The sequence below is a fragment of the Trematomus bernacchii genome, unplaced genomic scaffold, assembly GCF_902827165.1.
Source record: "Trematomus bernacchii unplaced genomic scaffold, fTreBer1.1, whole genome shotgun sequence".
Lineage (NCBI taxonomy): Eukaryota > Metazoa > Chordata > Actinopteri > Perciformes > Nototheniidae > Trematomus > Trematomus bernacchii.
The window spans coordinates 6,379,085-6,390,660 of record NW_022987714.1 but is presented as its reverse complement, the minus strand read 5'-3'; the positions used below and the strand labels follow the sequence as shown (position 1 = coordinate 6,390,660).

The 11,576-nt window shown below is 41.1% G+C and overlaps 1 protein-coding gene across 1 annotated transcript; it reads right to left on the bottom strand.

Annotated features, from left to right (window-relative positions):
* Window positions 1-191: 191 nt before the first annotated feature.
* Window positions 192-2,817, bottom strand: LOC117491799 (F-box/LRR-repeat protein 14-like). The gene has a single exon (XM_034141894.1). It carries the CDS (start codon window positions 2,199-2,201, stop codon window positions 990-992), a length of 1,212 nt encoding a protein of 403 aa, XP_033997785.1. The 5' UTR covers window positions 2,202-2,817; the 3' UTR covers window positions 192-989.
* Between the last annotated feature and the right edge of the window lie 8,759 nt (window positions 2,818-11,576).

Sequence of the window (11,576 nt, the reverse complement as noted above, 5' to 3'; positions counted from 1 at the left end):
AGCCCTTTTGCAAAACAAATACTAAGGCATTCTTTGGTTAATCTTGTGCATTACAAATGTAAAGAACCTGGCTATTAAGATGTATTAGAAGCAATAAAAGTGAAGCCCTAAACTGCACAAACCTTAGATCTATGGTCATAACTATAAATCACATGAATGTTAAAACTGTTAAATGAATTAAAACACACAAATTAAACATATTTGCCATCTTTATTCATAAATATCACTACTGTATGAATATAAAACAATCTTAAATTACTGCTTTTTTTTAAACAAATACTCTGACACTATCGTTGGAAGCTCCTCAGGAGAAAACCACTGATAACAGTTTTTAGGTATTGCATATAGCCTTGGCAGCTGTTAATTACTACGCCTTACTGTAGTTGTGTTGATGAACCTTTGACAGAGTAGCATACTGGAACATCTAGTATATACTTATTTCCTCAGGAATATGAAACATAGCCAACTATACACAGGTAAACAAAGAGACAGGGAGTGATCCATCCACTTCAATTTGAAGTACAATTTTGTCAACAGTCACTCAATAGAAAAAATATTGGTTACACAAGTAAAAAATACATCAGCCAAAAAACAATTCTATCAAAATGTGCCTTTCTGTTAAGAGTTAAAATGCCTAGCTATTTTTCTGCAATGAGATCTTTTAAAATATCTGAATCTTCATTGGAAGGTGAGTCACAAAAATATGCAATTTAATCTATTATTCAGCAATATTAGGCACTCCTGTGTTTGATGGGTGAGGTAGCTAGATATTAGGAACTGTACACAGGCTGAGATTAAACAATGCACATTAGAGGAGAGTGCCAGGCTGAAACTAAGAGCGGAGTATTGCAGGAATGTGAACAATATTCCAGTGATCAATGCAGAGCCCCTCTCCTTGTTTTTACTCACAGTATTTAAGAATGGAGTCCCTCTCAGTACATAACTGAGCACTATACACAATGAAACATGTATACTGAATGAGAGAGATTTCACCTCACTCTCTCACTCTCAGTCATCTGCCACAGTCCCAGGTTTAACACTTTAAGGCACGGGAGTTGTGTTATCCTCTCCAGACCCCTCTTAGTAATCTTTGTACACCCGTACAGATCAATCCCTGTCAGCTGGGTGAGGTGGTCAGCTATCAACTCCAACCCTTTGTCTGTGATCCTCACACACTGTCCAATGTTGAGAGTCTTGAGTTCATGCATCTGGCGTACCATCCTGTTAATGCCATCATCACTGATGTGGCAGGAGCACAGGGAGAGGGACTTGAGCTGATACAAGCCCTGGGCGATGTAAGCCATGCTCTGGTCTCCAATCTTGTCACAAAAGGAGACATCAAGTCCAGAGAGCCGGAGGGAGCCCATGGCCAGATGCATTATCCCCGTGTCACTGATATTATCACACGACCGCAGGTTCAGGCTGCACAAGTGGGTCATGTGTGACAGGTGGATCATCCCTGCGTCTGATATCCCTCCGCAGAAGCTGAGGTTGAGCACTTTGAGTTTGTTCAGACCCTTTGAGACATGTTTGAGAGAAAGGTCAGTCAGCTTCTGGCAGTCCTGCAAGGTTAGCTTCTCCAGGGACAGGCAGCCCTCTGCCGCGCTGCGGGTCATGCCGGACAGGTGACCGATGCCCACATCCGACACATGCCTGCAGCTGCGCAGGTTAAGGCTATTGAGTCTGTGCAAGCCCCAGGCAATGAGCAACAGGCCGGTGTTTGTGATATTGCTGCATCCCCCGAGTTCAAGCACCTCCAGGTTTTTGAGGTACTGGGCAATCCTACCCAGGCTGGAGTCAGTGATCTGTTTACAAAGGCTGAGGTTCAGCACCCGCAGGGATGGGATGTCCTGCACAAAGGCATGTCCGAGTCCGTTGTCTGTGAGGTTAAAACACCCACACAGGTTAAGGCTTTCAATGTGCGGCATCCCTTGAATCACGTAGCTCAGACTTCGCCTTAAGCTGAGAATTTGAACTTTTTTGATCCCCCTGGTCTGCAGGCTGGGGAACAGAGAAGGGTTAGCTCTCCGCAGATGGAGCTTGGCTTCCACCCCTCTCCACACCGACTTGTGGTAGGACGCGTCCCTCCAGGCCGCGCACACTTGGGCTACTCTCCCTTTGTCTTTAACGTCCAGATAACTGAAAATAATGGCCAGGATCTCCGGGAAAAGGCACGATATATGGGTCTCCATTTCAAACATGACTGCAGGATGGCTGCGTTTAGCAGCAGAGGTTGACTCTGGCCGACAATACTGTCGTGGTTAGCTCGCCGAAACTCTCCTGCCGAAGTTGCTGGCTCGCTCGGCGGTGTTAGCTAATGTCAGCTAGCATACAGGCTAACTATAGCCAGTTAGCTTTGTGTGTAACGTAACAGAAGCAACCCATCTTGTAGGGGCGAACCTTACTATTATGACTTGCTATTAAATAAACGATGGTGTAAAATTAACACAATAGACACAGTTATTGTTGTGATAACTTGGATGCGGGAAACTCCGAAAGGCAGTCGTAATATTTACTTAGCAGGCTAGGCTAAGGCTGCTAGGCTAACGCTGTTGCGCTAACATTAGCAAACGTCGGCGTAGCGTTAGCTGTGTAAACTTGTGAAAAGCCGAGCAACATCCCCGTTCAAGCCGTTCAAAGCAAGTTATTGGCTACTCCCGTTCCTCGCAAAGCATATCCAATAACTTTTTAGTCTTCAGAAACTTTCATCCCCAAAGCTTTTTCTCCTCGTACAAAGGTAACTGCCAGGCTCCTTTAACGTCTGAGGCATTTCCAGCAGCGTCGGAGCATCCCGGATCGCTACAATGAATAACCAGCTCTGTGTCCGCTCTCAGCGGCTCAGACTCTGCCAGCGGCTCCTAGTGGAGGGGACGAGTAGCACTACTGCTTAATGTTACGAGCAACATTATTATACGATGCATCAAAGACAAGACAGTGGTGGAAGAAATATTCAGATGCTTTACTTGAGTAAAAGTACTAATACATTATTGTCAAAATACTCAATACAAAACTATTAGAAGTAAAATGTACTTAAAAAGTAAGTAGGCCTAAAGTAATCATTGTGCAGAAAATAATTGCCTTAATGTGTGTATATATAATTATATTTATATATGTGACAAAGTTCTGGTTGACCTTTTGTAAAGTATTGAAATAATTTGACTTTTTGGTAATTTAATGAGTAAGTCCACTAGTTACATTTTAGAGATGCATTTAGTTAAAAGTAGCTAAAGCTGTTTATTAAATGTAGTGGAGTAGAAGTATAAAGTAGCATTAAATAGAAATACTCAAGTAAAGTACACATACCTCAACATTTTACTTAAGCACACGTACCCACCTATGATCAAAGATACTATTGCGTCCTTCAGCAAGAAGAAAAAACATAACTATACAGAAGTAGAAAATTAGAACAATATGTGTTATGTTTGTTCAAACAGTTTTAGTTTCAAAAACTAGAAAGAAGTGACACATGCATAATTAATATACCTTGGAGGGTTTTAAGTGTTGCTTATTGTTTGTAGAGTTTATTTGCCAAGAATTCACTTTATATACATACAGATAAGAACCTTGGGACAAACAAACACAAGGTCAAATGTTTCTATTGGAATTTAATTTATAATGCATGGGAATACCTGAGTACCAAAACGTAATTTAAATATTTAAGAAAAGTAAATGGGGACAGAGTGTGTGACATGTTTTTACCTCTTTCAAGTGGGATAACATTGACACAACACAAATAACGTTATTCGTCTGTTTTACACCTTGGCACTGATTTGTATACCATTGATTTAATATGGTTTTGCTATTATCAATTGAATTAATTGATTGACAGTTAAATAATTGCCAAATATTTGTATAATGTAATATCCCTTGGCAGAGCTGTTTCATGGGATATCATAACACTACTGCATGTGTGCAAACAATAGTAACTCACTCACAAAAAACATGTAGTAATTGTGTAAGTAAATTGGCCAATGCCACCAAAATGAAAGTTTGTAATTGCGTCAGTTGTAGTGCTTTACATTTTTTTATGTTTTTTCCCCATGTTATGGCGCATTTCCACTACACGGTCGGCCTCGGCCACACTCGGTACGGCTCGGTACGGCTTGGCCGCGTTGGGCCTTAACAGGGCCGACTCACTTCATGCTGCGCTTCCATTACAGTTTAGGAACTGGGGTAGTTACTATAGTAACGCAGTGTAGGCGGAGCCGTGACGTCATCTTCAATGAGAACTCCAGAAACACAACACAGCCGTTAGCTGTTAGCACTCAGAGCTCACAGCTCCTTATATATGTTCAGAAACTCGACAAAACTTAAACAAGTACACACCACAGACTGCCTGTGTCATGGTGAATACAGTCGCTGCTTTATTTATGTCTGTATAGGCCGTTGTTGTGAGTGTGGACGGTCAGAGCATATACTGCGTTAGCTTAGCCAATCTCCATCTAGAAAAACACGCATTTTAAAAGGTTTTTCGCCTGCCGTCTGTCTGCAGACTTGACAAAGCATTAATTCATGGTTTTTACTAACCGGTATCAGTATGTTGTTACTTCGGCATCATTTTGAAACGTGTATTACAATTAAATCACGGTCAAATATGTCCATCTTGTTGTAGTTCTAGCCCTCTTGCCAGCGCTCCTCTCTCTAGTTTAGCATACTCAGCCCGACTCAGCCCTGTTTGTTGGCCCCGATAGAACCACAATTTTGTCGGGCCAGAAAAGAGGTGAAAAAGTGGCCCCGGGCCGGGCCGGGTCGGGCCGTAACTAGGCCTAGTAGAAGCGCAACCAAAAACGGGTACGGCACGACACGGCACGCTTAAAGCGAGCTCCGCGCTGTAGTGGAACTGCGGCATTAGTCAACTCTAGAAATCTTCACACAAATTCACACATCACCAAGTATTGGGTTTTGTTCTGTCCGTTTTGTGTAGCCGAATGCTATTGTGTTTCACAATTTGCATTTTATATTCAGATTTTTCAACAGTAGGTGAAGGTTTACTGGGAAAAGTTAATACTGCAGTACACAGAAAAAAGGATATGCACTGTAGACAGTTCAGCAATGTGTTACAGTTACAAATTCACCTTTGATATTCCACATAGTCATGCCAAAGAAACCAACAAAACCTACAACAACAAAAAAAACAACACTAGTTCAGTTAAAAACAGCAAACTGTACCTCTTCCCTGTTTGTAACACTATGTCAGAGATAATGGCTGAAATGGGAAAGAATGTTTAGAAGTTGTGTAGAGTTTGGCGATTTAACTGAGAACCAACTCATTGGTTTTAATCAGCAAGCCATTTGTAAACTTTCATGTATTTGTGTAGCAATACCAGCAATGAGAAGTTTCCGTAGTTCAAGTCACCTTTAAACCTTCAGAGTCACCTTTGACCTTCAGGGGCACAGCTAGAAATCCTGGGCCCCCTGACATCAGCTCACCAGGGGCACTGAAACAATAAATACCTACAATTCCTGGAATTTTCCAAGGCTCCAGTCTAGCTATGGACTCCTGAATCTTTCAACACAACAGCTATTTAGTTCAGTCAGACAGCCTGAGACCTCTCAGAACAAAAAACAATAACAAAGCCAGAAAGCTTCTTATATCTTAGTAGAAATATTGTACCCAACAGAAAAAAAAAGTTAAAATGCAGAGTGTTCTCCAGTTCTCAAAGGACAATATTTCATTAAAATACAAAGGAAAAGACCATTGGAAGTGAATAAATTATATTTCATTTGTAATATTTAAAAAGTTTAGGCCTTATATCGTTTTTCGGAATTCCAGGTATCTTATTATGTAACACCATTACACATAATTTGTTGCATTGGTCTTGACAAAGTGCTCGAATGAAGCCAAAAAAAACCACTCAGAAATGTTAATGCTTCTAATACAGTTTTTCTCGATTGCTAACACACTAAAATTATACATAAAGCACAATTATTTTAACTGACACTCAAAGAGCAAAACATCAGCTCAAATCTCCAAAACACTAAACACGTTTTCAGCTTTTCACACAATTTGCAAATCAACATGGCACTTTTTGTTTTACGATGAGAGAGGCTGGACAGAGGGTTCAGCCTAATCTAAGCCGATTTACTGTTGCCTCTGTAATCCGAAAACAGGTTACCTGTTTTTAGCTCTGCATAATTCATGATATATCATTGCTTATATCTGTTTTGTGAAACGTATTTACTTCATTACTGTAATTGAATTGTTGGCATGTTGCATACTATAACTGTACACAAATCCTGCACAATTTACTGTGGTAAACTTACTTTTATGCAACACAGACACTGACCAACCACTATATCTTTGTTGTTTATCTGAAGGACTGAGAAAAAAAGAGGTGCAGGTGGAAAGCTAAGAATTTTCAATGAGGCACAGGTAGCAGCAGTTACAAACTGGGTTTTGGCAAACAATGCATCACACTTAGAGAGATCCGGAGCATCGTAACTATGTGCTGAGATGCATGTTGCACAATGTTATTTTTGAATAAAATATGATCTATTTCAACAACTCAGTATTTCTTCATTTACTGTATTTCTGTATAAGCAAGCAATCTTTCTCTGCAGAAACCTCTATGTACAGAGCATAGCCCATAACAGATGAAAGTGCTTTAGATTATGCTCAGCAGTGTGTAGTTGGGTGGTCAAACAATCTAGTATTATGAATGAAGTGTGTTATATTTGGTGCAAAAGTTTGCATTTGGTAAGTGTTTATGTAGTTTGAGAGCAGTTCTTCATTTAGCAGGAGAAATGAGGTGTTTTGCACTTTGGGTGTGGGGTTTTGTGAATTGTATTTAGTGTTCTGAGAAACTGAGCAATTAAAAAAAAATGTGTGTTAGCAATCGAAACTGTAAACAAAAAGTACTGCGGTGGTATAGGACCTGGCAGGAAAATACAAACACTGCAGTGAGTGGTTGAAAAAAAACAAATGAAGCTTAACCGTCTTTACTCTTCATTTTCTATTTCTATGTTACTACTCTCTCTCCTCTCATTAAGTGATCGGGGGCATCACTCCCCAGCTTAACCAATCACTTTGCTCTATTCCCACAAGCCTATCATAGCGCTCTGCTAAACCTTTTAAATCTGCTCTCCCCCCTCTGACAGCTGTCATTTCAGGTGACTCAACGCAACCCTCCTCCACCCCTTTTCACCTCCTGTCCCTCTGAATTTAGGGTCAAGCTAAGCCACTCCTCTTCAGACCGACCCAACTATCCATTCACCACCACCAGTGTCTAGACCCCGGGGGGGGTTTCATCGGATCGGTTCTCCCCTCCCGAATGATACTCCTGCACAACGGGGCCTAATCGCCAAAATCACCATTACATTCATATGTGTATCCCTGGCAATAAATATGTATTCTTACATCAAAACCGTCTCTCCTGATTGAACTATTGTTGATTCACATCAGGAACCATGACTATCCCAATCCCTTGTATTTCACCTTAGACCTTTCAGATATAAAAACACATTATTTTACTGTAATCTCTGTAAATTATTGTATAGAAGACCACACGGCGATGGAGAGGTTCCTCAACTCTCAGGACTCTGCTGACTGTGATGATTATCTCTAGCACTGGGAAAACTGATGTCATCAATTCAAAAACAGCCAATAGTGCATATTCACTTTCATACTTAAAGTTTTCTGCAGTTCTGACTGATACAGAGACAGACATCTCGATCATCTGTCCCACCTCCATGATCATGCCGAGATTTAATGGTCTTCATCTCAAATGGAGTTAATGACCCAATGTTATTTTACATTAACAAAAGTACAATTTTACTTTAAATACATTAAAGGTAGGGTAGGTAAGTTTGAGAAACCGGCTCGAGATACACTTTTTGTTATATTCCATGGAATGCTCTTAACATCCCGATAGCAATGAATATCTTAAGTGCTTTGACAAAAAATCCATAAAAAAATGTCATCTGTGGAAGCCGTAGTACTGTAAAAAGCACGACCAATTATTTTAGCCGGCCCGGCTAAAATAACTGGATGGCCTACCTGCCTGTCAGCCTTCCATCTGTGCACAAACTTATCTCGTGCCCTCATTGGTCATGTGCGCGTTCGTGTGTGTTGGAGGAGGGGCTCTATAAGGAAGTGGCAGATTTTCTCCGGTTGTGTATTTTCAAATTCTAGCGATCTCGAGCCGGTTTCTCAAACCCACCCTACCTTTAACGTTGATTTAATATCCTCTCCTTCCTCATTCAGATTCATACGCCTCTCTCAATCATTTCAGACATTCGCATGTACAAATGATTTATAAGTCAATAGTGCAGAGATATAAATGATATATGGAGAAAGAGAGGTGGCACGACACACAACATAGGTCCGATGACAAAGTTGAATATTATATTGATTCTAAAAGGTCACTGCATTTGTGATGGTCAAGCATGTAATTGTAAAGTAATCATATACTTGTGCATTTAATCAACGTTTGGGTTTGTTTAGGGTTTTAATGCAGTGTTAATAGTATTATTGGAATACATAGTCTCTCTTTAGCAGAAGATCAGGACCAAAACCACCAGACTCAGGGTAAATTTCATCCCACACGCCATAAGACTATTTAACACCTGAGCTTGCACTATTTCATTTTTATTGTTGTTTTTTTATATTTATTTTTGTATGTCTTGTAAATTGCACTGTTGAAGAACCTGCAATCTAAGTTTTTCATACATTACATCGTAGTTTTTTTATATGTCATGACAATAAAACCTTTGAATCTGAACTTGAGATTCCCTCTCCAGAGGACAGGAAAATATCTACTCATCTCCTTTCATCTCTTTTATCTCTGCTCAGCACTGTGATCTCAGGCCACATCTGACCAACAGAGGGCAGTGCTGATCTGACAAAACAAAAAATATGAAGAAAAGGATCACTCCACACCTACACCCAGTAAGATCATCACCACTCCTAACAATCTTTTGCATATAATCAGAATCTTAACGTCAAAAAAAGAATTTAAATATATTTTTTGTTTTACAAATTCACACAGCAGGAAAAAAAATGTGATGAATGAGGATTAAACCGATAAGAAGACACAGAGATGGAGAAAAGAGACGGTTTGGTAGTCAGGAAGGAGGAGAAAAAGAGAAACTAAAGACAGAAGCAGGGAAAGTGAGGGATGGCGATTCCCCTCTCGGCCTCCCCTGTGGCTGGACTTGTCTCTGCTAATGACCCTGTCTGCTGGCTCACACAGACAGATGGTGAATTAACTCCAATTAGCCCACTCTCACCAGATATCCTCTGACAGCTCTCACACACACACACACACACACACACACACACACACACACACACACACACACACACACACACACACACACACACACACACACACACACACACACACACACACACACAAATATTCAGAAAAACCTGAAGCAGCTACATGTTCTCAACTTAGATTTTGTCAGAAAGTGTTGCATAAAAATGAAGGCTGTTTTATTCACAATGTATTTGATATTTAAAATTGAATTTAGCTCATATGGGATTTGATCATTGTGTGTTATATGATCAAAGTATATTTAAAGAAGAAGTTGCTGTAGGATAGAAACTTGTGAGTCACATTTTGTCATCGTGGTTAACACATGCACTGTTTTACACACTTTCTCAGACACACACAAAAACCATAGACTGGAGACAGTTACCAGTGTGTGACTGTGACCTCCTGTCATTGTGTTCAGAGTTAGTGAGGTGTGACCGGTCATCGTTCATACGGTGCACATTGTGTGACTGGTGACTGACTGAACCCACATGACATGTCAAACAGAGCGTAGTGTGTGTGTGTGTGTGTGTGTGTGTGTGTGTGTGTGTGTGTGTGTGTGTGTGTGTGTGTGTGTGTGTGTGTGTGTGTGTGTGTGTGTGTGTGTGTGTGTGTGTGTGTGTGTGTGTGTGTGTGTGTGTGTGTGTGTGTGTGTGTGTGTGTGTGTGTGTGTGTGTGTGTGTGTGTGTGTGTGTGTGTGTGTGTGTGTGTGTGTGTGTGTGTCTCCACAGAGCTGTTTGTCAATATGATTGTCACTCACAGGACACGTATGCTTTTCGATTCATCACACTGAGGAGAACATGTCTCTTCCAGGAAACTGTCTTGGTGTTAACAGGTGTTGTCCCTGCTGCTAAAAGGGCTCCATCTGGGGGTGTGATTGGGCGGCCCCCGGCGACCTCTGACCTCTTCTGTAAACCGGGTCGGCAGGAGCTGAGCGCAGGGCAAAAGGTCAGCAGGTCAGCCACATACGCAGCCGGACACAATAACATTATCGAACACCGCTGCAATACAAACACTCTCATATTGCAGCAACATGACAGGCCATAAGCTTTTCCATCTATAGGAAGTGTACGTACACGCTACCTGTGCATGTGAGTGAAAGTGTGTGTGAGTGTGTGTTTGAGCAGAGTGGAGTAATCCCTTTAAATCTCTTTAGCTGTTCTGATCTATACTTCAGAGCATGGGGACAGTGTGGACAGCAGCTGCCTGCGAAGGATGTGTGTGACCTCAAGGGCAGAGGGAGTCGTAACACTGAGCGACCTCTGACCCCCGCTCACACACACTGTTTACTGTAGAGCATCGACTCAAGTGGACCTCCTATTACTCTGTACAATCATCCCAACTCTCTGCTGTGAAATGTGTGGTAGTGTGTGGGTTTGTGTGTGTGCTCCTCTTGTCAGCATGACACTGAAGTGAAAAGACAAGTGTCATTGAATCATTATGTCAAGAGAGAGGGAGCCAGAGAGAGAGAGAAAGAGGAGGAGAGATGAGAGGAAAGTGGGTTTAGGTGTAGAAATGTTGACGTGTGTGTCAGTGACTTAAAAGATAACCAAAAGAGAAAGGGAAGATGAAGATGAAGGCACAAAGGCTGAAGGAGGGAACAATTAAGGAGATAGGAAAGGGGCTGAAAGGAGGGAGACATCCTTATCTAAGATGAAGGTTTGGACTTGCAGGAGACACATTTTTCATAGCTTCATTTCTGTTGCCGGTCATATCATTTTACTCACAAAGAGCTGAGATCTGCAAATGTGGTAAGATAGCCACTACAGCGGTGATGAAGCAAAAACCACAGCCGTTAAATGAAAACAAGGCAATATTTTATCTAATCTATTATTTAAAGTAGGGGTTCCCTGCGTGCTCGGTTTAATTATCTTAACTCTCTTTTGATCCTACAAAACACAAATAAACCTTGATACAAGATCTGAAAAGGCAGAGGGTTCACCGGTAATGACTTAAATCAAGTTAATCCATCTGTGAAAGTGTCATTTTCATTTCTACAGATTGCCTTAATTTTCTTTTTTAAATCCACTAACCAGTGTGTTTGTGTCAGACCTTAATGCATCCGATTGATTGTGTTCCTTCCCCATCTGACTTCCTTTTAAGTGCATCTAGATCTCAGCAATTAACTTGGTAGCTATTTTGTTACTGACAGCAGCGAATGGCAAAACTATCGAAATAAGTTGTGTTTAGAAAGACTTTTAAAACAATAACGCTTGTCTGTATTTGCTTTGTTAGTTCAATATCTACAACCTGGGTCAGTGTCTCCCAGTTTACTGTGGAGCAATGGCTGCCAGTGGGATGGAAAGCTTTTCAATGTCC

Excerpts from the sequence above, each read along its gene's own strand:
- LOC117491799 (XM_034141894.1), bottom strand. The coding sequence starts at position 2,201 with ATGTTTGAAATGGAGACCCATATATCGTGCCTTTTCCCGGAGATCCTG.